Source organism: Erythrolamprus reginae, chromosome 3 (genome assembly GCF_031021105.1).
Source record: "Erythrolamprus reginae isolate rEryReg1 chromosome 3, rEryReg1.hap1, whole genome shotgun sequence".
In the NCBI taxonomy this organism is placed as follows: domain Eukaryota; kingdom Metazoa; phylum Chordata; class Lepidosauria; order Squamata; family Dipsadidae; genus Erythrolamprus; species Erythrolamprus reginae.
In genome coordinates this window covers 198641388-198665077 of record NC_091952.1, presented here as the reverse complement: position 1 = coordinate 198665077, position 23690 = coordinate 198641388, and the positions used below count along the sequence as shown (strand labels likewise).

The 23690-nt window shown below is 39.9% G+C and overlaps 1 protein-coding gene across 1 annotated transcript in view; it reads right to left on the bottom strand.

Moving 5' to 3' along the window:
• LAMA1 (laminin subunit alpha 1) overlaps positions 1-23690 on the bottom strand; it is a 123349-nt gene that overhangs the window by 92280 nt on the left and 7379 nt on the right. Inside the window, exons 2-4 of the mRNA XM_070747567.1 lie at positions 13014-13184; positions 12011-12123; positions 1095-1337 (exon numbers count right to left, since the gene is read on the bottom strand). Of these exons, the coding sequence (XP_070603668.1) occupies positions 1095-1337; positions 12011-12123; positions 13014-13184 (527 nt within the window). The remainder of the gene's footprint in view (positions 1-1094; positions 1338-12010; positions 12124-13013; positions 13185-23690) is intronic.

Below are 23690 nucleotides of genomic sequence, written 5' to 3'. Positions count from 1 at the left end.
ACAGTCACTCAGATTTTTATTCCAGTGAGCTATTTTTTTCCTGAAGCAATTAAAACAATTTTATTAGAAACTTTCCCTACAAAGCAATTGAGATCCAGCTAAAGGAGAATACACATTTTTATCTATTGCGCTATTTAATTATTTATGAAGCTTACTAACTATCCCATTTTTATAAGCAAACAAAATAGATCTGAACATTTAAAATAACAATATAACTATAAAGCAAAATAATGTAATCGATACAAACCAAAATCAATTTTATAAATTCTGACAGCGTACCATCAAATTCATCTTCTTAGAAGAAAAATACAAAAGAATGGGAATAAGGCCCTTCCCATGTATTAGAAATAGATACTGGCATCTGGTCAACATCTTCAAAAGGGCTCTCTAAAATATTGAACAGGTTCACAGAACAAGAGGTATTTTAACCCTCTTATAAACACCTTAAATTATGCCTAGAAAACAGCTAGCACCCATTGTAGATTTTTCTTTTATGAAAGACATGATCCCTGTACCTTTACTTTCCTGGGTTAGCAGCCTCCATGCAATACTTTCCACTACAGTAGTACCTCTAGATACGAGCTGCTCCACATGCAAGTATTCCAAGTTACGAGCTGAGACACGAGCAAAATTTCTGTTCGACACCCGAGCTCAAATTCGGGATACGAGCCGAGTGTCCACTAGGTGGCGCAAGAATTCCATTTTTTCCAGTTATCTCGGCGCGAAAAGCCAAATCTAAATGCATTCGTTCGAGATACAAATTGATCGACATACGAGCTTGGCTCTGGCACGAATTAAACTCGTATGTCGAGGTACCACTGTACTTCTAAACATTTTTCTAATAGAGTCCCACTTACAATGTGTTGCAGTAGTTTAGTATCAAAACAAAGAATACCCCAAAAGTGATTCATAAATTGGAAAGCTTCTGATCCTCAGAAATTAAACCTACTTCAGTTGCTACTAATAACAGATGAAAGATGGATGAAGGAAAAATTAGGATTAATTTTTGTGCAGAGGGATTTTTCTTAACACTTTATCATTTTATTCCTTCCATGAACACAAATAATAGGCACATGAATGAAAAGAAAACATACTTCTCCATGCTCAAGTGGAACAAGTTTAGAGTAATAGGAAGTGCATATCACTTCATCGTCTTTCTTGTATGTAGGAGGACCAAGTCTTGGAGTCACGTTGTATCTGGTTAGACACTCGGTATCACTAATTGCATAGTATTGCCAGGGGCTGAATTCAATACCATTCACAGAACGTTCCAAAATCCAGTTTCCAGGCCTTGGAGCATTAGCAGCTTTTATGATGATGTAAGCAACTTGAAAGATCTAAAAATAATGTAACAGAAAGGATCAATATTTTATTAGAAATACAGTGTTCCCTCGATTTTCGCGGGGGATGCGTTACGAGACCGCCCGCGAAAGTTGAATTTCCGCGAAGTAGAGATGCGGAAGTAAATACACTATTTTTGGCTATGAAAAGTATCACAAGCCATCCCTTAACACTTTAAACCCCTAAATTGCAATTTCCCATTCCCTTAGCAACCATTTAGATTATTACTCACCATGTTTCTTTATTAAAGTTTATTTAAAAAAATATTTATTAAAGGTGGACGAAAGTTTGGTGATGACATATGATGTCATCAGGCGGGAAAAACCATGGTATAGGGGAAAAAACGCAAAGTATTTTTTAATTAATATTTTTGAAAAACCGTGGTATAGACTTTTCGCAAAGTTCGAACCCGCGAAAATCAAGGGAACACTGTACACCCAAAATCAGATTTATAGGTTTCAATAACATGCAAGGTTACTTCTTTTGATTATATAGCTTATCATATAAATATTTCGCATCACATTTCAACTACTGTTTGTTCTTCCATGAGTGTTCCTTATACAGAGTTCAATTTAATTTTGATCTAATTTTCAGACTCAAAAGTTACATATTTTCCCAACATAAAAAAACCTTTAAAAGCAAGAATCAAGCGATGACAGAATTAAAATGTAGCATCATAAATATAAAACCAGACTATACTAAGTAAAGCTGAAAAATAAATGCTAATTAGCATTTTAAAAATATTTTAATACTGCTGGTTTGTACTATCCTATAGATCCATGCTAAAAGGTCTCATTCAGGTTGAATACATACAAAGATAAATCTTGACATTCCTAACAATGTAATTTAATTTATAAGATTTATTTTAATTATTTCTTAAATACACTTGGATGCTGCCACAATAAAATTTTCAGTGACTCCATCAAAATACAATGTAAAACAAGTCCATACAAAAATAAAACATAATATTTACATGCACTGATAGCAAGAAAGTAGTTTGATAACTACGTGACGGCGCTGGTCCGAAGTGAGCCGAGCGGGCGGCGGCTTGCAGCGAAGGCGCTCGTCCCAGCAACTGAGTCCTGCCGAGGCTCGGCTGCAAGCGGCCAGCAAGGCCGACCGGCTCCGAGGCGAGCGGCCGGAGCTGCGCCCTCCTTCGCCCGCCTCCTTTCCGGCAGGCAGGTGGGGCTGCCCAGCTGCGCAGAGTGGCTCCTCCCCTCCAGACACACGCTTCCCCGACACGCGTGTGCGGCTCCACGCGTGCACCGAGGGAAATCCTTTGTGCCTTGCCGCCGAGCTCTCCCACCTGCTTGGCGGCCGCAAGCCTCTCACTGCCACCGCGCTGCCGAGGGAACCGCCGCCAGGGCTGCTGCCGCGCTGCCGAGCAGATCAGCTGCTGGGCAGCCGAAGAAACCTTCCCTGGGTCTTCTCCGCCGCCCATGCAAAGGGGAAACCCCAATCTTCGCCTCCTCGCTGCTGCGCCGCTGAAAGGACCCTTTCAATTTTTTTCCAATGTAAGACATACCCCGAAAGTAAGACGTAGTGGGGCTTTTGGGGGTAAAAAGAAAGTAAGACACTGTCTTACTTTCGGGGAAACACGGTAGGTTGGCAGAAGCTGGGAAAAGTTACACAGTGCTAGGATGGAAACCGCTAAACTGCCGACCTTCTGATCGACAAGCTCAGTGTATTAGCCACTGAGCCACCGCTTCCCATTTTAATTACTACATCTTTTTTAAAAACCTGATCCAACGCTGCCATTTAAGCATAAAATACCTAACGAGAGGCATACTAGTTTTCTATCCTATTATGCAAGCTATTTGTGTAATTTAAGACAATTATGAGTCTAGTAAATCTGTAATTAGGTCTGTGAAAAATCTGCAATTGCTTATTTACATAATTTCTAACATAATCAACAAATTGCAAATAATACAATATCATAAAAGTACTACTTTAAATTTATACCAACTTCGGGTACTATGCAGAATGCAGCTGCGAGAGCTATCATGGGCTTTCCTAAATATGCCCATGTTACACCAAAACTCTGCAGTCTGCATTGGTTGCTGATCGGTTTCCGGTCACAATTCAAAGTGTTGGTTATGACCTATAAACCCCTTCATGGCATCGGACCAGAATATCTCCAGGACCGTCTTCTGCCGCACGAATCCCAGCGACCAGTTAGGTCCCACAGAGTTGGCTTTCTCCGGGTCCCGTCGACTAAACAATGTCGTCTGGCGGGACCCAGGGGAAGAGCCTTCTCTGTGGCAGCCCCGACCCTCTGGAACCAACTCCCCACAGATATCAGAATTGCTCCCACCCTCCTTGCCTTTCGTAAGCTCCTTAAAACCCACCTCTGTCGTCAGGCATGGGGGAATTGAGATATTCCCTTCCCCCTAGGCTTACAAAATTTATGCATGGTATGTTTGCATGTATGATTGGTTTCTTAAATTGGGGTTTTTTAAACTACTTTTAATATTAGATTTGTTTATATTGTTTTTTATTGTTGTTAGCCACCCCGAGTCTACGGAGAGGGGCGGCATACAAATCTAATTAAATAAATAAATATACATAAAATTTCTAGCAACAGTATTCTTACATTACTCAGGTGCAGTATCCAAGTTTAAACACATGCATAATGAAGCTGTAACATTTCAAAATAAAATTCACTTCTAACGTCTTCCTACTATTTGCGGAAAACTGAGATCCCTTAGGTACCACAACCTGTCATAATGGAATTATTGCATGAAATTGAAGAGAAGGCTTGTATTTGAATGTTTTCTTCAAAAGAAAAATTTCTAATCTTAAATATATTTGATGCAGCTGTGCATGCCATGATGTATCTTTTTTCAAGTTTTTTTTTAATACAGGTGTCCTTTAATGAATAGCCCAGAGATGCTGTGATTGTGAAATGATAAATATATTTTTCCTAATAAATTTTAAAGTGTGCATATTCCTAATATTTAGGAACCATCAGTTAACATTCCAGCTGTCGTATATTAGTACTAATTAAAAAAATACTAGCAAATGGTTTTTTTAATTCTGCTTTTTTAATTTTACTTTTCAGAGGACAGCAGGGAGAAAAAGGCAAAAATGTAACCTGGGTGAAGTGTAAGCAGTAATATTTCTATGTAATCAGGGCTTCTTGGAGCTTGGCTATTTTCTTGCAGCTATTTCATTACCCAGGATAGGTAACATCATCACTAGCACTGATGATATTAGCTATTTTGCATGATGAAATGTCTGCAAGAAAACAACCAAGCTGAAGGAGCACCAAGGAAACCTCATTTCAATCCTGAGCTATAAATATTCTCCTTTATTTGTTCTATGCAATTCTAGGCTTGTTTTTTATATATTGGGGTTTCTTTTGGATTTTTTAACCTAAAACTGTAATTTAGATTGCTAAATATTAGATTTGTTACTATGTATTGATTTTTACCATTGTTGTGAGCCGCCCCGAGTCTGCAGAGAGGGGCGGCATATAAATCCAATAAATCTAATCTAATCTAATATTTCAGGACTGGGTTTTTGTATAGTACAGTGATGGCCAACCTATGGTACAGGTGCCACAGGTGGCATGCGGAGCCATATCTGCTGGCACACGAGCCATTGCCCTAGTTCTGCTCCAACCTGTATATGTGTGTTGGCCAGCTGAGTTTTGGCTCACACAGAGACTTTGAAAGCCTTTGGAGGCTTTGGAAGCCTTTGGAGCCTGGGGAGGGCGAAACACAACCCTATAGGGCCCACCAGAAGTTGGGAAACAGGCCGTTTCTGACCTCCAAAGGGCATTGAATTATAGGTGTGGGCACTTGCGCGTGTGCATGTTCTTTTGGCACCCGAGGGACAAAAGGTTCGCCATCACTGGTATAGTAACTCTAAACTCATCTTTTGTCTATGTATAAACTTTCTGAGTCAGTTATTGATTTTAGTATTTGCAAATCGTCAGGAAAGAGTTGGAACTAAAGTGCATGACTGGACCAGAACATTATTATTATTATTATTATTATTATTATTATTATTATTATTATTATTATTTATTGGATTTGTATGCCGCCCCTCTCCGCAGACTCGGGGCGGCTAACAACAGCAATAAAACATTATATAACAAAATCCAATACTAAAAACAGTTAAAAACCCATTATATAAAAACCAATCATACATACAGACATACCATGCATAAAATTGTAAAGGCCTAGGGGGAAGTGTATCTCGGTTCCCCCATGCCTGGCGGCAGAGGTGGGTTTTAAACAGCTTTCGAAAGGCAAGGAGGTTATGAATTCACATGTTATAGCCTGTTTCTTTACTACTACCACTACTACTACTAATAGTAGTAGTAGTAGTAATTTAATTTATATGCCCCCCAACTCTCTAAGGGCTTACAACAGAAACATTCCCAGTGTAATTTACATTGTTTCTTTGTAACTTTTCTCCCACAAGAAATCACAGGTGCACTTGGTCTGTTTCCAAGCAAGAGTACAGGCATAAATCTTTTCTCTAGTCCTCATAGAATAAGAAAATGTATTAATACACCTGAAGTGAAAAATAAATGCAACAAACATATTTTGGAGCAGAAGTTCAGCAGGACCACTCTGGATGGACCATTATTTTAGCGCTCCTTAATCACTGCCATATTTGTTTGTTTGTTTGTTTGATCGTTCTTTCGTTCGTTCATTCATTCATTCAAGTACAGCTTAGAGGTCACTCAATTGCAGATAACTCAGGGTGATAGACATTAAAAGCTAAGGGCAATTAAAAAGAAAAGGAAATTAAAGAGTTCGTAAAACTTTCAAAAGGGAAACTCCATACAACAGCAAAACATCCTATGATAGCTCAACCAATACTCTGACTCAAAGCCAGAGAAAGCAAGCATGTTTTCAGCAACTTTCTGAACATCATCAGAAGGAAAGAGAAGTGTGCCTTACACTGAGTCTGTCCATGGCTACCTGAATATTACTGTGCCACCAGTGTTATCCCATACTCAGTTGAGCCCTCTGTTTACCACTGCATTATTTATTTATTTATTCTTTATTTATTTAATTCAATTTTTATGCCGCCCTTCTCCTTAGACTCAGGGCGGCTTACAACATGTTAGCAATAGCACTTTTTAACAGAGCTAGGCTATTGCCCCCACAATCCGGGTCCTCATTTTACCCACCTCGGAAGGATGGAAGGCTGAGTCAACCTTGAGCCGGTGGTGAGATTTGAACCGCTGACCTCCAGATCTACAGTCAGCTTAGTGGCCTGCAGTACAGCACTCTACCTGCTGCGCCACCCCGGCTCATTCTTTCCTTTCCCACCGCCACTTCATTCCTACTGTTGCATCCTCTGGCTCCAGGCATCTTATCTTTCTAGCAACATCATCATCATCATCATCATCATCATCATCATTATTATTATTATTACTATTATTATTATTATTACTATTATTATTATTATTAGTATTCATTAGATTTGTATGCCGCCCCTCTCCAGAGACTCGGAGTGGCTCACAACAACAAAAACAGTACAACTCCATTAATTAAAACAATGTAAAACCCTCAATATAAAAAACAATCACACATAAAGCTTTTTTCCCGCCCACCTCCCACTTTCCTGGATGCCACCATCTTTCTCTATCCACTTGCTGCTTCCAATCAACACCACCTATTGTTCATCTCCAATGCACCCCTTCCTTTCCTGCTCTCATTGCTTAGCATCCACCTGCCCCATACATTCTATTTCTCCGTATTCACATGCTATGAGACTTCTTTTTGTCAGCTCTCTCTCTCTCTCTCCAACGCCAGATCTTTGCTAGACTGCATGTTCCGAGTCCACACATAGACCTAGCACAAATGCTTTGGATTTAAATCTATACCTGAATTGCCCTATACCCTTAAGTCATGCATATAGTCATGCGTATAAATTGTTGCAGGCTTTCTAATTTAAATGAAATAGAAATGATCTAATAGGTCATCTGATTCAGTTTTCTGCTGGATACAGAAATTCACAAAACCATAATCAACAAGTCGGTCCCTGTTTGAAAACTTCTAGTAAGTCTAGGTTGAACACTTTTCTAGACAGATTATTCCTTACTATAAAGAAACGTTTGTTGAGCACCCAATTCTCCTTGAATCAATTAATTTTAATTAAAACAAAAGAGACTTTTCCCCTTTAGGGAAAAAAATACAGTCATAAGTTAGCTAACAAGTCCCTTGCTTAAGATTGCAGGGTTGCCTCAAACCATTCTAATGATAAATAATGCATGACTAGTTAGGCTGTAGAAAATAAATGGAGGCAGCGAATGCAAAGAAGCCTTTTGTTGCATTTCCCATCAACAGTTGCTCCATTATTCTCCCTTCACAGCCACGTGAACAATTGCACAACTACCAAGGCACCAAAAAAAATCCATTAATGTGCTTTTGCTACCCTCCAGGGTCTTTCCCCTTTTCACTCTATTATTCTTTTATTTGTTCTGTTTTCTCATGTATATTACTTGGCAATATGAAATGGAAAGGGAATGATGCAAATTCCTGGGGTGTGATATACTGTTGAGACATTATCTGTAGCTAAAGAAAAGAAAAATAAACTCTTAATAAAGTCTACCAGAAAATATTAGGGCTGTTACACTGGACTGGAAACTTTAAAAAAAAGTAGATACCCAAACAAACAACAAGTACATAAAGTTATGAAAGCTAAAGACTGACTCAAAAGAAATTTTACCTGTAATCTTTTCTTTGTCCTGGTCTCATAGCTAGCAACCTGGTTTATAGACCACGTGCAACAAACTGTCAAAAACAGCTTGCACACAATTGATTAAGAACTATGCTTTATCTTAAACAGAATTAACTGAAAAGCATGGCATCGTGATTGAAATTCCACCCCTTTGTACATTTGTGTAACATCAACCAGAGCAACCAGAGCAAGATGTGACTACCATCTTGCCAACTTTGATACTTCTCCCAGAAGATATTCCTGGGAGGCTATAATAGTAATCCAAGGATCATCCTAACAAATCATTTCATAAATTTCAGATTTTACCCAACAGGCAGAACTACTGTTAATAGGTAAGATCATGAAAATTCAATTACCTTTTCCAAGTACCTTTTATCACGGCAAAAAACGAAGCCATAACAAAATAATTTTGAGGTTTCATTTTGTTTCGTAAACTTCTTAAAACCCACCTCTGCCGTCAGGCATGGGGGAACTGAGACATCTCCCCTTGCCTATGTAGTTTTATGTATGGAATGTTTGTGTGTATGTTTTTATATAAGTTTTTTTTTAGGTTTTTAATGTAAAATTGTTATTTTAGACTTAATATTAGATTTGTCATTGTATACTGTTTTATCACTGCTGTGAGCCGCCCTGAGTCTGCGGAGAGGGGCGGCATACAAATCTAAATAATAATAATAATAATAATAATAATAATAATAATAATAATAATAATAATAATAATAATAAAGTTCTTAGTCTATGTAATGAATAAATAACTCCACATGCCTTCCTCTTTTCTGCCCAATCTTGGCTGTTTATTATCTTCCACAAAATGGACTGATTTTCATTACAATGGGCAGATTTACTATCAAGTATGTTTCACTTACTGTATAAAGATTAACCCTCCAAAACTAATGCAGTGGTACCTCGAGATACGAGTTTAATTCGTTCCGGACCTGGGCTCTTAAGTCGAGCAGCTCTTATCTCGAACGACTTTTCCCCATAGGAATTAATGTAAATAATTTTAATTGGTTCCAGCCCTCAAAAAACTCACAAAGTTAGTCTAAATTATGCAGAAAGACATTTTTTAATGAAGAAATGTACATGTACATATAAATGAATAATGAAGTTTCTTTCACTTAACTTGTAAACTTTCTTAAACTTTTAAATTTATATATGTTCAACTTCTCTGCCACCCAATCCTGTAGGACAGAGGTCCCCAACCCTTTTTGCACCAGGGACCGGCTTTAAGCGATCAAGAGAGGAATGGGTGAATGAATGGACGGAGGGTGGGAAGGAAGGAAGGAAAGAGGGAAGGGACAGGAACAGAGGAAGGAAGCAAGGAAACTTATGAAAGGGGAGAGTAAGAGAGGAATGAGTGAAGGGAGGGAGGGAGGGAAGAAGGTGGGAAGGAGAAAGAAAAGAAGAAATAGAGGAAGGGAAGGTAAAAGAGAGGAAGAAAAAGAGCAAGAAAGAAAGCTGCAAGCACCCCCATAGCCCCCCAGGCCGGCTGCAACCTTTTAAAACACGCGCGCCGCTTCGCAGCTGTCTCCTGAAGCCGAACACGGAAGTTAGCGTTTGGCTTCAGGAGACAGCTCCTTGGCGCTTGTATCTCGAATTTGAGCTTGTAAGTAGAACAAAAATATCTCTCCCCTCCCAGCTCTTATCTCGAGTTGCTCTTAAGTAGAGCAGCTCTTATGTCGGGGTTCCACTGTATATGTTTTAATTTATATCTACTTGGAAAATGGTTAATAATTCAAGATTAGTTTTAGAAATTAATATATATGTATTCCCCTTGAGGCAATTCAAACAGCTGAAGAACTTGGAACACGTTTGGCAATTTCTCTATGTTAAAATTAGTAACTGAGAAGTAATCATTCACAGACCCCAAGCAATCTTTATTAACCCAAATACTTTCTTACTGAAAATAAATGTATATCAGTATGTAATGCTTTTTTTAAAAAAAAATAAAATGCTGTAAAGCAGAAAAAATAAAGAAAAAGAGACACTTCATGGTGAAAGGTATAAAATCAATTTAATGAAAGTTAGAATGCCTTAAAAAGAAAAATTCAATACTGATTTGGAAAGACTTTATATACATAAATATATGATGCTCCTTTTTAAAAAGTTAATTAAAGTCTGAATAATATATTTAGCAATGAACTGCAGATGGGCCAATGTTAATTTTGTTTCTTAATGCCATATAATGAAAGGCTAGCTCAAAGCTGATAAAATATAAATCAACTGCAAATTACTCAATCAGAGTTATTTCCATATTTATATAACTAGCTAGGTCAACAGCTGTTTCATATTTTAAATTATCACTTAACTTTTCATATTTTAAATTATCACTTAACTTTTCATATTTTACAAATAATGTCTTAGTATTGAGACATAAATTGCTTTTCTGAATATGCTTTCATCTATAAAGCTCTCCAAAGAAATACTTTTCTTATCTCATGATGGAGTTTTGATATATAATTTGAAAATAATCATTTAATCCTTTTTCAAAAAGATAATCATTTCATTTTAACACGTATTAAGTATGCATGTATGAGTGTCTATGAATTTTGCTCACTTATTCTAAGTTTCTTCAGATCGTACAGGTAAGCTGCACTATTCAAATGCATTTTTAACATAACAGTAAGCAAAAACTACTACAGTGATCCCTCGATTTTCGCGATCTCGTTCTTCGCGAAATGCTATATCGCGATTTTTCTCACCTGATGACGTCACTCTCTTCCTTCCTTTCTCATCTTTCTCTCTCTCTTTCTCTATCTTGCTTCTTCCTCTCTCACACTCTCTTCCTCCCTCTCTCATCTCTTTCTTTCCTTCTCTCTCTTTCTCTATCTCTCCCCCTCTTGCTGGTGGGCGGCAGGCGGGCGGCCGGCGGGCGGGCGAGCGGGGGCATCAGCGAGGAAGACCCAGGGAAGGTTCCTTCGGCCGCCCAGCAGCTGATCTGCTCGGCAGCGCAGCAAGGAGCCGAATCGGGGTTTCCCCTTTGGTTGGGCGGCGGGGAAACCCCGATCTTCGTCTGCTCGCTGCTGCTGCGCTGCCGAGCAGATCAGCTGCTGGGCGGCCACAGCAGCAGCGAGCAGACGAAGATCGGGGTTTCCCCGCCGCCCACGCAAAGGGGAAACCCCGATTCGGCTCCTCGCTGCGCTGCCGAGCAGATCAGCTGCTGGGCGGCCGAAGGAACCTTCCCTGGGTCTTCCCCGCCGCCCACGCAAACTCCACCATCTGTGCATGCGCGGCCATGAAAAAAAAAGGGCGTGCATGCGCAGATGGTGTTACTTCCGCAACCCTACATCGCGAAAAATCGGTTATCGCGAGGGATCTTGGAACGGAACCCTCGCGATAATCGAGGGATCACTGTATTATGTTTCTGTCAGTTGTTAAATACAAATGAAACTACTTTCATTTCATCTTTGTTCTTACCCCAGGCATTGCCTTTTTTGAATGTTTCTTAGCATACTACTTAAGATCAAATATTGCACTCCATCTAGAGAAAGTACAGCACTTCTTGCTGAATTCTAGTAATCAAAGGCTTATGAAGAAATAATGAAAATTTAAGTGATATGTCATATATATCACTTGATATATATGACATATCAACATATATATGTTGATATATAAGTTCAATCAACTGAGTATCAGCTAATTTACACTGCAATAGTTTAGAAAAATTCTCTGACATTTGTTAGTACAGTGTATTAATATATAACAGGAATAGAAAAAAATTAATTTAAATGTAAGACTCAACTGAACCATGCATGCATTGAGTTGCTATGGGCATTTATTGATCTCAATCCAATTCACATAAATGTTATGGAGATAAAGATAAGGGTGATCCTTCAATATAGGTTGCCTTAAGCGTCTAAGAAACATGGGATAATTTTCCAATTGCTATCGCTGTACATTAAGGAGCAATACTAAAAAAAATGAAATAGTCCTTTATAAATGAAAACACATTGCATCCACTTACCTGTCTTAGATCTAGAGTTATTGTTACCCAATGGTATTCTCTTCCATTCTGAATGCTAGGACTTTGCCACCAGTGATTAGTACCATCTATAGCATTTGAGATAGGATGTTGTTCTAAAATAAACACAAATTTTGATCAAAATTTCCCAGTTTCTTTTAATGTATTATAAGTTATAAAAGAAAATACATCAATTCAATCAATGTGGATTATTCTATATATAGACCAGACCACATATCTAAGATTAAATACAAGTCAGAATTCTGTTTTAATCTAAATTGGAACTTTCACATGACATGACCTTACTAGTTTTATGCTCTACTCAAATAGTTGTGGGTGTAGAGAATAGGAAAGAGAACCCTAATAGAAATATGTAGAGAATAGGAAAGATGCAGGGATATATTTCGGAAATATGCCGAAAAGTCAGACAATGAGATAACATTCAGGAACAGCTGAACACCTTTAATTCAGCAAAGTATAAGAATGATATACTATGACGCATTCAGTATACAGTAGTCCCTCACCTATCGCTGGTGTTACGTTCCAGACCTGGCCGCGATAGGTGAAATCCGCGATGGGGAATTTATCGACTGATAGTACTTATTTAAATACAGTATTTATATTGTAATTGTTTGGTAGGTTTTCATTGTTTTAAGTGTTTATAAACCCTTCCCACACAGTATTTATTTTAGATACAGTATTTAAATACAGTATTTACAATTTTAGATATTTTTTTTTTTTTAAAAACCTGCCGATCGAGTTCGGCGGGCTGTTTAAATCTGCTGATTGACTTCCTCAGAAACCCGCGATGAAGTGAAGCCGCAGTAGGTGAAGCGTGGTATAGCGAGGGACTACTGTAATCTATTATTGCAAAATTCTATTATTATAGCAAATCTCAATAAAAGTCATTTTAGCCTTCCCGTAGAATTGCCTTCCTGGTCTGATCTACTTCGTAAATTTCACATTTCACAAAATGTCTACACAAAGTATAATGTAATAAACTTGCCTTTGGAATTTTCACTGTTGTAATCACAAATTCGACACTGTGCATTGCGTAAGGGTCGGCCTGGAACATGCTCCACAAGTTTACAAAACATTTCAGGGCCTTTTTCACCACAAGTAGCGTTAGTGCTGATATGAGCATTACTAGCTAGATTTAAAATGGCAGGAAATAAACCTGAAAGACATTAGATGTTAAGCTTTATTAACATTTTATGGAAGTCTTTTATCAAATCCTCAAGTAATGTCTTATATGTCAATAGCAACATGATATAAATTTATTACATTAACGAATAGAACAGAGCAGAACAGAACAGACCGGAATAGAATTTTATTCTATTGGGCAAGTGTGACTGGACACACAAGGAATTTGTCTTGATGCATATGCTCTTAAGTGTACATAAACGTTTTTCAAGAATCATAACATACAGCACTTAATGATAGTCCAGGTACAAATAAAAATCAAATCATATAATCAATATAAGTTGGCCTTCTCCGGGTCCCGTCAACTAAACAATGTCGTTTGGCGGGACCCAGGGGAAGAGCCTTCTCTGTGGCGGCCCCGACCCTTTGGAACCAACTCCCCCCAGATATCAGAGTTGCCCCCATCCTCCTTGCCTTTCGTAAGCTCCTTAAAACCCACCTCTGTCGTCAGGCATGGGGGAATTGAGACTTTCCCTTCCCCCTAGGCTTATAAAATTTATGCATGGTATGTCTGTATGTATGACTGGTTTCTTAAATTGGGTTTTTTAAATTAACTTAAATATTAGATTTGTTTATATTGTATTATTATTGTTGTTAGCCGCTCCGAGTCTACGGAGAGGGGCGGCATACAAGTCTGATAAATAAAATAAAATAAATAAATAAATAAATAAATAAGGATACAAGCAACAAAGTTACAGTCATACAGTTATTTGTGAGAGGAGATGGGTGATTGGAAGGATGAGAAGATTAATAGTAGTGCAGGCTTAGAAAATAGTTTGAGTGTTGAGGGAATTATTTGTTTAGCAGAGTGATGGCCTTCAGGAAAAAAATGTTCTTGTGTCTAGTTGTTCTGGTATAGCATCGTTTTGAGGGTAGGAGTTGAAGCAGTTTGTGTCCAGGATGTGAGGGGTCTGTAAATATTTGCACAGCCCTCTTTTTGACTTGTACAGCATACAGGTGCTCAATGGAAGGCAAGTTGGTAGCAATTGTTTTTTCTGCAATTCTAATTATCCTCTGAAGTCTGTGTCTGTCTTGTTGGGTTAAAGAACCAAACCAGACAGTTATAGAGGTGCAGATGACAGACTCAATAATTCCTCTGTAGAACTGTATCAGCAGGTCCTTGGGCAGTTTGAACTTTTTGAGTTGGCGCAGAAAGAACATTCTTTGTTGTGCTTTTTTGATGACTTTTTCATGTTAGGTGTCCATTTTAGATCTTGCGATATTGTCGAACCTAGAAATGTGAAGGTCTCTACTGTTGATACTGTGTTGTCAAGTATTGTGAGAGGTGGCAGTATGGACAGAAAAAAATGTTTTCATACAAAAATGTTTTTAAAAATGGCAGTGCCCTTGGATCGGCACCAACCGAACCAGGTCTGTAACATCATTGTTGTTCTGTCTGGGTTTTCCCAGACCTCCACACCCACTGAAAAATAGCCAGACACTCTGGTAAAATCCAAAAGTAATTTATAGCAGGAAAAAATAAGCACAAAGGAAAACCTGTCTTCACAGCAGACAGGTTACAATACTTTACAACAGGGTCCTGATGTCCAGTCAATTCCAAAAGCTTCTTGCTGGCACCCCCCCCCAAGGTTTCAAGAGTCCAAGGCACAAACCAGGATTGTAGCCACCAAAGTTCACAAACAGGTCTCACGAATCTCCAAGATAAAACTCCACAAGCCAGGAAGGGTGGGGCCGCCTTTTATCCTTTCCCAAGCACCACACCCAAACCCAGCTGCGACCCCTAATGCTGGAAATATCTGGCCAATTGCGTTCTTCTCTCGTTAGCTCTCCTCTGTCGCATATCTATGAAGTCACTAGCATCTTCCCCCAGGGAATCCAGGCTGCTTGCTGGGGAGAGCTCCCCCTGGTGGAACTCTGGCTGTCCTTCATCTTCAGCCTGGGATTCAGCTTCTTCATCAGTCTGCCCCTCCTGGTCCTCAGCCTCTGAGCCGGACACCGACAGCAAATCAGCCATTCCCGGAGGGGTCCCAGGCTGAACCACAACAATTGTAATGTCACCAGATGGTTGCTACTGGTTCGGGCGAACCAGTCTGAACAGGGAAGAACCACCCCTGAGTATAGTTAATCCTCAACTTACAACCATTTGTTTAGTGACTGAAGTTACAATGGCACTGAAAAAAGTTATTTATAACCATTTTTCATATTTACATACACTGCAGCATCCATGGTCATGATCAAAATTCAGATGCTTGCAACTGGCATATATTTCTAAGTGTTGCAGTGTCCCGAGATCAAACTCAATTGGGGAAGCCAAAGCAAACTCAATGTGGAAGCCAAATTTACTTAACAATCATGCAACTAACTTACCGTGTTTCCCCGAAAGTAAGGCAGTGTCTTACTTTCTTTTTACCCCCAAAAGCCCCACTATGTCTTACTTTCGGGGTATGTCTTACATTGGAAAGGAGGCGGGCGAAGGAGGGCGCAGCTCCGGCCGCTCGCCTCGGAGCCGGTCGGCCTCACTGGCCACTTGCAGCCGAGCCACTGGCGCCACCGCCTCCTGCTGGCAATGCACAATGGCCCTCCTTGCTCTCCCTTCTCCCCAAGGTTGGGCTTCTCCACGCGCTTCTGTTCAGCCCCAACTTCGAGCGAACCACCTTCCCTCTTTCCCCAACGGAGCGACGTTGCAAAAACAAACAAACAATCACATCTTACCTCTCCCCTTCCCCCAACCCCGGCCTCTTTCACACAACCCGACCTCTTTCTTTCTCCTTCACGGCCGGTTGCAAAGAAAAGAAAAGTGCAAAAAAAAAAAAAGAGAGTCCCGAGCCGGAAGAGTCACATTACCTGTGTGGCAACCGAGGGTCTGGCAACCGAGCGCGGACATCGGCCACCTGTCCCGCTCCCCCGAGTTCGCGCCCCGTTCTCGGCTTGGCAGCCCGCGCGACTTCCCCAACAAAGGAGAAACTTCTGTGAATCGTGAGCCGGCGGCGAAGCAGCTGGCTGGGGGTCGGCCGAGCAGGCTCGCGGGCGGCCAATGGGAAAGTTGGGTTCGTGCAGGAAGTGTAGCCGCCGCCAGTGCTGCCGCCGACCCGGCCTGGTTGGAGAGGAAGCTGCTCCGACCGACCGACCACCGGCAGCAGCAGCAGCAACCCCGAAGTGTGTGACCCGGGGGCGGGCAGGCGAGGCAAGGAGTGCCTTCGCGCTGGGATGGAAGTGGAGGGCTGCTGCCGCCTCCGCCGCACCCTTGTCGGCCTTGTTGGGGAAGTCGCGCGGGCTGCCAAGCCGAGAATGGGGCGCGAACTCGGGGGAGCGGGACAGGTGGCCGACGTCCGCGCTTGGTTGCAGATCGAGCGTGCGAAGGGGGGGTCCTTTCAAGCGGCGCTGGGCGAAAGAGGGCGGGTGGCCAGCAGCAGAAGGTGAGAGGTGCCTCCTTCTCCGGCTCTCCGGCAGATCGAGCGCGCGAAGAGGCACCTCTCACCTTCCGCCGCTGCTGGCCGCCCTCTTTTGCCCAGCGTCGCTTCGGAAGCCGCCGAACACCGTCAGGGGGGAGCTTGGCGAGCGGAGAGGCGGTCGCCAAGCGCCCCCATGACGGCGTTTGGCGGCTTCCGAAGCGACGCTGGGCGAAAGAGGGCGGCCAGCAGCGGCGGAAGGCGAGAGGTGCCTCTTCGCGCGCTCGATCTGCCGGAAAGCCGGAGAAGGAGGCACCTCTCGCCTTCTGCTGCTGGCCGCCCGCCCTCTTTCGCCCAGCGCCGCTTGAAAGGACCCCCCCTTGGCTTCTGCTGGGGGTGGGGAGGTCCGGACGGCCCCTTCTCCGGCTCTCCGGCATATGGAAGAGGCACCTCTCACCTTCTGCCGCTGCCCGCCCGCCCCCTTTCGCCCAGCGCCGCTTCGGAAGGCCGGAACCCTCCCTTCCTCCGCAGACCCAGAGATAAAGGAGGCGCGGAGCGGGGAGAGCCGCCTGGCAGAGCGCTTGCAGGCGGCGGCGGGGGGGGGGGACGATGGCGGGGGGGATGTATGTCGAGGTACCGTGTTTCCCCGAAAGTAAGACATATGTCTTACTTTCGGGGTATGGCTTATATTAGCCGACCCCCCTGAAACCCCCCCTATGTCTTACAATCGGGGGGGTCTTACTATCGGGGAAACACGGTAACAATTGCAATGATTCACTAAGAAAGGTCATAAAAATGGAAAGGGGGGGAGACAGATTTAACCACTGTTTTGCTTAGCAATTGGTAATTTGGGCTCAGTTGTAGCCATACATTGAGTATTACCTGTATGTTATTTTTATTGCAACAGACTAATAAGGCTGCTACACACAAAGCTGCAAATATATTTATGTTTTGGGACTACCAATTTCCTGGCCTTTTTTTCTTCTTTAAATCTTGTAGTTGAACAGCACTAATGGGATAACAATGCTAATTTGTGCTTGGGAAAATAAACAAATGAGGCAGTACTAATTTAAACAAGCTTCCCATACCTACCATAACTATGTGCCATTCATTTTGTGCTTTTTTACCCAACTGTGCATTCTTTCTTTTAAGAGCCAGATATATTGTCACAGTTATTTTAAAAATGATAGAACAAAGTTGTACCTTGAACATAAAAATTCCTTTTAAATATAGCATAATCAAACAAATCTCACTAAAGTTGATATAATTTGAACACACCTACATAAAAGTATAATTCACTGTGATTGAATAATCCATATTATTATTAAGGAATAATTAAATTTATAGATAATGCTCAAAAATATTGTTGGTTATAAAACTGACTGCAATCACTGATGAAATTTAAATGCTAAAATGGAAAATGTATCATGTATTTTGCAATCTTCTCCTTTACACCTGAGAAAGTTCATCCGACATTTACAGTTACAGCACTGAATTTTTTAAAGCCTACCCACTTGAGCTGGAAGAAAGAACTACAGATTTGGAATATCATGGTATTCTAATAGAAGAGTACACAAGTGTGTGTATATTTTATTTCAACAAATTCTGGATATCTTTAACTTAACAATGGTTAGAGGGTTAGAGAGGCTGAATATTTTCCCAAGTATGAGTGACATTTGAATAAAAAAGTGATAAAATTTTTAGTGGGAAGATTTATTATTTAACAGTCTTTTCCTGTCCTCTTGTTTATAAAGGGCAAGCTGTTGTATTCTGTCTACTCATTTAAGTATTGTATTATAAATTCTGGAAAAGGTCTGTGCTCTGGTGATTCAAATTCTACCAACATGTCATGGAGTAATCCCCGTCACTTACCTCAGCGTCTGCCAACCTACAGTTCAAAACCATGTTACATATAAACTACATACAAATACCACTTCGGTGGAAAAATAAGTGCTTCATGTGAAAGTAGGATCTCCGGACATGCCCAAATGCAAGGCAATATTTATGGAGAGAAAAGCTCCAGATGACACTACAGAATGCTGTTAACCATTCACTAGTTCATCCCCTGTGATGCACCATGGATAGCGTGCAAGCATGAACTGAACATATTAAAGCAGTGATGCCGAATCTATGGCACGGGTGCCAAAGGTGGCACCTGAGCCATATTTGCTGGCAAATGAGCTATTGCCCTAGCTCAGCTCCAATAGGCATATGTGCGCTGGCCAACTGATTTTTGGTTAACAGGAGGCTCTGTGAGGGTGTTTTTGGCTTCCAGAGAGCCTCCGGAGGGGATGGGTGAGGACGTTTTTATCCTCCCCTGGCTCCAGGGAAGCCTTTGGAGCCTGGAGAGAGCGAAACACAAGCCTACCGGGCCCACCAGAAGTTGGAAATTAAGCCATTTCCGGCTTCCAGAGGGCCTCCGGGGGGGGGGGGACAGGGGAAGCTGTTTTCGCCCTCCCCAGGCATTACATTATATGTGTGGGCACTCAGGCATGCACAATAGTGTGCACCCAGGCTCTTTCGGCATCCAAGAGAAAAAAGGTTCGACATCACTGTACTAGAGTAATCTCAGGCAGCCAAACAATTACTCTACTAACACTGTAGTCCCCTGGTTAATATGATACATTAAATAAATAAATGCTTTCAAGCTTACCACTCTACTGAGCATCCTTTGAGGGAGTGTGTTAACTGAGCAAATGCTACCTATCTGTCCTACTTCCAAAAGAGTTGAGTTCTAGTTCTGCAAATTTTTTATACTCTCCTGAAGCTAGCAATAAAAAAGAAAATTGCATATTGTCCTGTCACATAGCTATTCTACTTTATTTAATGCTACAACTTTGCTTACAATACCTGACTTCTCTATGAAAAAAAAATTATAACTAATTAAAGAATAGCTTATTCAAAAATTATAAATACTGTATGCTTTCCTCCTCAGTATCAAATACTGGTATGTCATCTATATATTCAATATAGCTATCTTGTTAATAAGTAAATCAGATATTTTTTAACATCAAAGAGATAACAAATATACTTTCCTGCTTTTAATTTTGAAAAAGGATATACACTTAATAAATACTGATTGAAAGTTTTTGGAAAACTACCAAAGCATATATTTGTTATAACTTGCATTAAAAAAGTCCCCCAAAGAAGTTATATACCCCAAAAATAAATATAACTGTCATTGCATAATAGTTGTATGAAATCGTAACTACTAAGTTTTTAAAAATATTAAAATATGTTGTAGATTTCAATATTTTATTATAGTCAATTACATTTTCTATATATAGCATTAGCACAATGTGATTATTTTTCTGTCACATATTCTAGGAAAATTTTATTCTCAGCTCTCCTCTCGCTCTGTGTCTGTGTGTCTGGATGTAGATAATAAATGAATTTCAAGATGTTTGAACTAAAGAGACATAATTACATTATTTCTGTTCTCTTTGCAAATAAAGATTGTATCCCTGTCTTGCAAAGCATTTTGCAATACTTTGGACATTTTGAAGTCATTAATTCCAAGAGGAAGTAATAAAACCATCTGCTTTGCTGCTTGAATATTTCAGAGACTACGTGATCTCATTAAAGCTCACAATCCTCTAAACTCCTTCAAGTTGTTGCCTACACAAACTTCACAGATAATATGTCTTATCAGTTTGGCAATGCCATACCCTGCTGACAGCAAAAAAAATATGCTTCTTTCCAGAAGATAAAAAGTGATGTATACACTGAAATCCTTAAAAGATTGGGGCAGCTATAGTATATAGTAAATATATTGGAGAAAAACAAGATTGTTATTTCAGGATAATATCTACTAAGAGTTCCCTTTTATGAGATTCACAAAGTAATATAATTACCAGAATAATTCACCTTCAGCAACTAAATCTATTTCTAGAGAGACAACTGTCATTTAGTGGCATTCTGGAAATAAACAGTAATCAGAAGTTTTTGCTACTAAATTATTAAAACAGAATGCTAACAAAAGCTGAAATGAATTGGTTCTAACTACATTAGATAAAAGCTAAGAAAAAACTCTTAGTAAAAAGGTCTGGTCTCAAAAATTTGCAAGAATTTTTTTTATAGCTTTCTCTCCCACCCACCCCCAAAAAGAAATAGAACTTGAACAAATTTACATCTACAGAGTAATTGTCACTAACACCAAACTGCTGTTTTCAGAGGCACCGTGAGGTTGTAGTATAACCATTACATATTTTGATATTTTATTTGTAAAAAATAATTAAGTAACCTCTTAATATAGTTTATTTTTCTAACATACATAGTCTTTTGTTATCATGTCTGGAAGATAACAGCAAGGAATATCCCAAGGACAGCAGCTGTTGAATCCTTATTAAAGAACAAAGAAAAAGGAACTTTCAGAAGAATCCTTTCCTCTGTTTAAGTTCCTGTAAATACCTAAAACTAATCAGTAGAAGCTGATTAATTTTTTTTGGTACACAAAAGACAACATTTTCTGAGATAGGCAAAAGTATTTGCTTACTAAACTTTAACCTATTCAGAACACCTTCACAAGATTTGTATGAGTCATCCCTTTGTGGGCAGAATAAGTCTAAGGTGGAGTTGTAAATATAGGTAGTCCCCAATTTACAACCACAATTGAGCCCAAAATTTCTGTTGCTAAGTGGGAAAGTTGTTGAGTGAATTTTGCCCCATTTTACAACCTATCTTGCCACAGTTGTACTGTTGTTAAGTGAATATGGCTTTGCCATTGGTTTTGTCAGAAGGTCGCAAAAGTCTATGGAGAGGGGCGGCATACAAATCCAGGTCCCGTCAACGAAACAATGCCACTTGGCGGGACCCAGGAGAAGAGCCTTCTCTGTGGCGGCCCCGGCCCTCTGGAACCAACTCCCCCCAGAGATTAGAACTGCCCCTACCCTCCTTGCCTTTCGTAAGCTACTCAAAACCCACCTCTGCCGCCAGGCATGGGGGAATTAAGACTTCTTCTCCCCCTAGGCTGATACAACTGTATGTATGGTATGTTTGTACGTATGCTGGTTTTATATATTAAGGGGTTTTAAGTTAGGTTTTTTTTAGTATTGGATTTTTACTGTACATTGTTCATGACTGTTGTTAGCCGCCCCGAGTTTTCGGAGAGGGGCGGCATATAAATCCAATAAATGAATGAATGAAATGAATGAATAAATAAAAGGGGATCACACAAACCTGGGAGACTGGACCCATCATAAATATGAGTCGGTTGCCAAGCATCTGAATTTTTATGACGTGACTGTGGGGATGCTGCAACGGTCATTTAAAAAACGGCCATAGGTTGCTTTTTTTAGGTGGCATGGTAACTCTGAACAGTCACTAAATGAACTGTTGTTAGTAGAGGACTACAGTGTTCCCTCAATTTTCGCAATGTCTATACTACGGTTTTTCAAAAATATTAATTTAAAAATACTTCGCGGGTTTTTTCCCTATACCACAGTTTTTCCTGCCCGATGTCATTCATATGTCATCGCCAAACTTTCGTCTGCTTTTAATAAATATTTTTTTTAATAAACTTTAATAAATAAACATGGTGAGTAATAATATACATGGTTGCTAAGGGAATGGAAAATTGCAATTTAAGGGTTTAAAGTGTTAAGGGAAGGCTTGTGAAACTGTTCATAGCCAAAAATAGTGTATTTACTTCCGCATCTCTACTTTGCGGAAATTCGACTTTCACGGGCGGTCTCGGAATGCATCCCCCGCAAAAATCGAGGGAACACTGTACTTGTAATAACCGACTAATTCTACATACAATGCCTAACCATCAGATTAGTGTGCAATTAATTAAAAAGAGAAGTAGGGTTATTCATAACTGCCTTTCATCTATTCAGGACAAAATATATAAGTCAAAACATATGAATATTGGGTCTTTACCTACTCCATTCTGGTTATGGCAAGTCATAGTAAGAGCACAAAGAGAAAATGGAAGGATATGAGAAAGGTGAGCATTTGCGTTAGTTCCTTTCTCAAAAGAAATTCTTGTTTGCCTTAGAGAGGCCAATCACAATATTTGGATCCAGGAGGAAGCTTTAATAAAAAATTGGGGTCTGATAAGGATTTCCTATGCCTTTAATCCACTTTTATCCTGGGCAGCTGTGTGATGATATTTTATCAGCGATTGCTGATCTGGGCTACAGACATTTATTTGTAGAAAAGTCAGTAAAATTCTCCATTATAGTTCTGACTCATCAGTCATTATTATTATTATTATTATTATTATTTGATTTGTATGCCGCCCCTCTCCGTAGACAGTCATCTTCACTGCACTCAGGAAAAGTAATAATATTTTAAATAATTTTATCATACTGATGAAAAATAAAAATTGGTTTTCAAACTTCAGACTCTGAGACAACAGAATTTCATTTTTTGCTTCAGGCCCAATAAGTCTGGACTATAGTCAGTATGATCCAGATCAGACCAGTCCATTTCTAGAGCTCTGAGTCATCCCAAATTAGGCCCCCAAATCAGATTTGTCATTGTATAAATATACTCTATAAAAATTACTAAAAAATAATTAAGAAAATATTAACTTTTAGCAAAACCCCCAAAGTATTGAATTAATCCTGGAATCATAATTAACTTACATTCCAGTTGTTTCATTATTAATTTATAACTCAAAATAAACTTCTGGAAGGAATTAGCAGAATTGTCACCAAGTAAATCCGAAAGGTATCATATTGAAGAAGGATGAATCAGAAAACAATGAAAGAGCAGTGAAGAAAGATGAATCAGAAAACTTTTAAATCAGTCGCTACATCTTATACGTATTAGGCTGAACTGTTTTTGTGTGAGTTTGTTCCTAAAGCCACTGAATACCCACACTGAATAGCCACATCCTGCAGAGAAGAAATTGTAAATCTTTCACAGCCTAAATAGGATCCCTGTGTATAATATATCAGCAATAAGCCAAGCCATAGTTAACTGCAAGACTGCTTTTCCTTTTAGTGTTTGTGTATACAATCATTAAGTGTTGTACCACATGATTCCTGACAAATCTATATTTTCTTTTATGTACACTGAGAGCATATGCACCAAGTGTCCAATCACACTTGGCCAATAAAGAATTCTATTCTATTCTATTCTATTTGATCGATAGATAGATAGATAGATAGATAGATAGATAG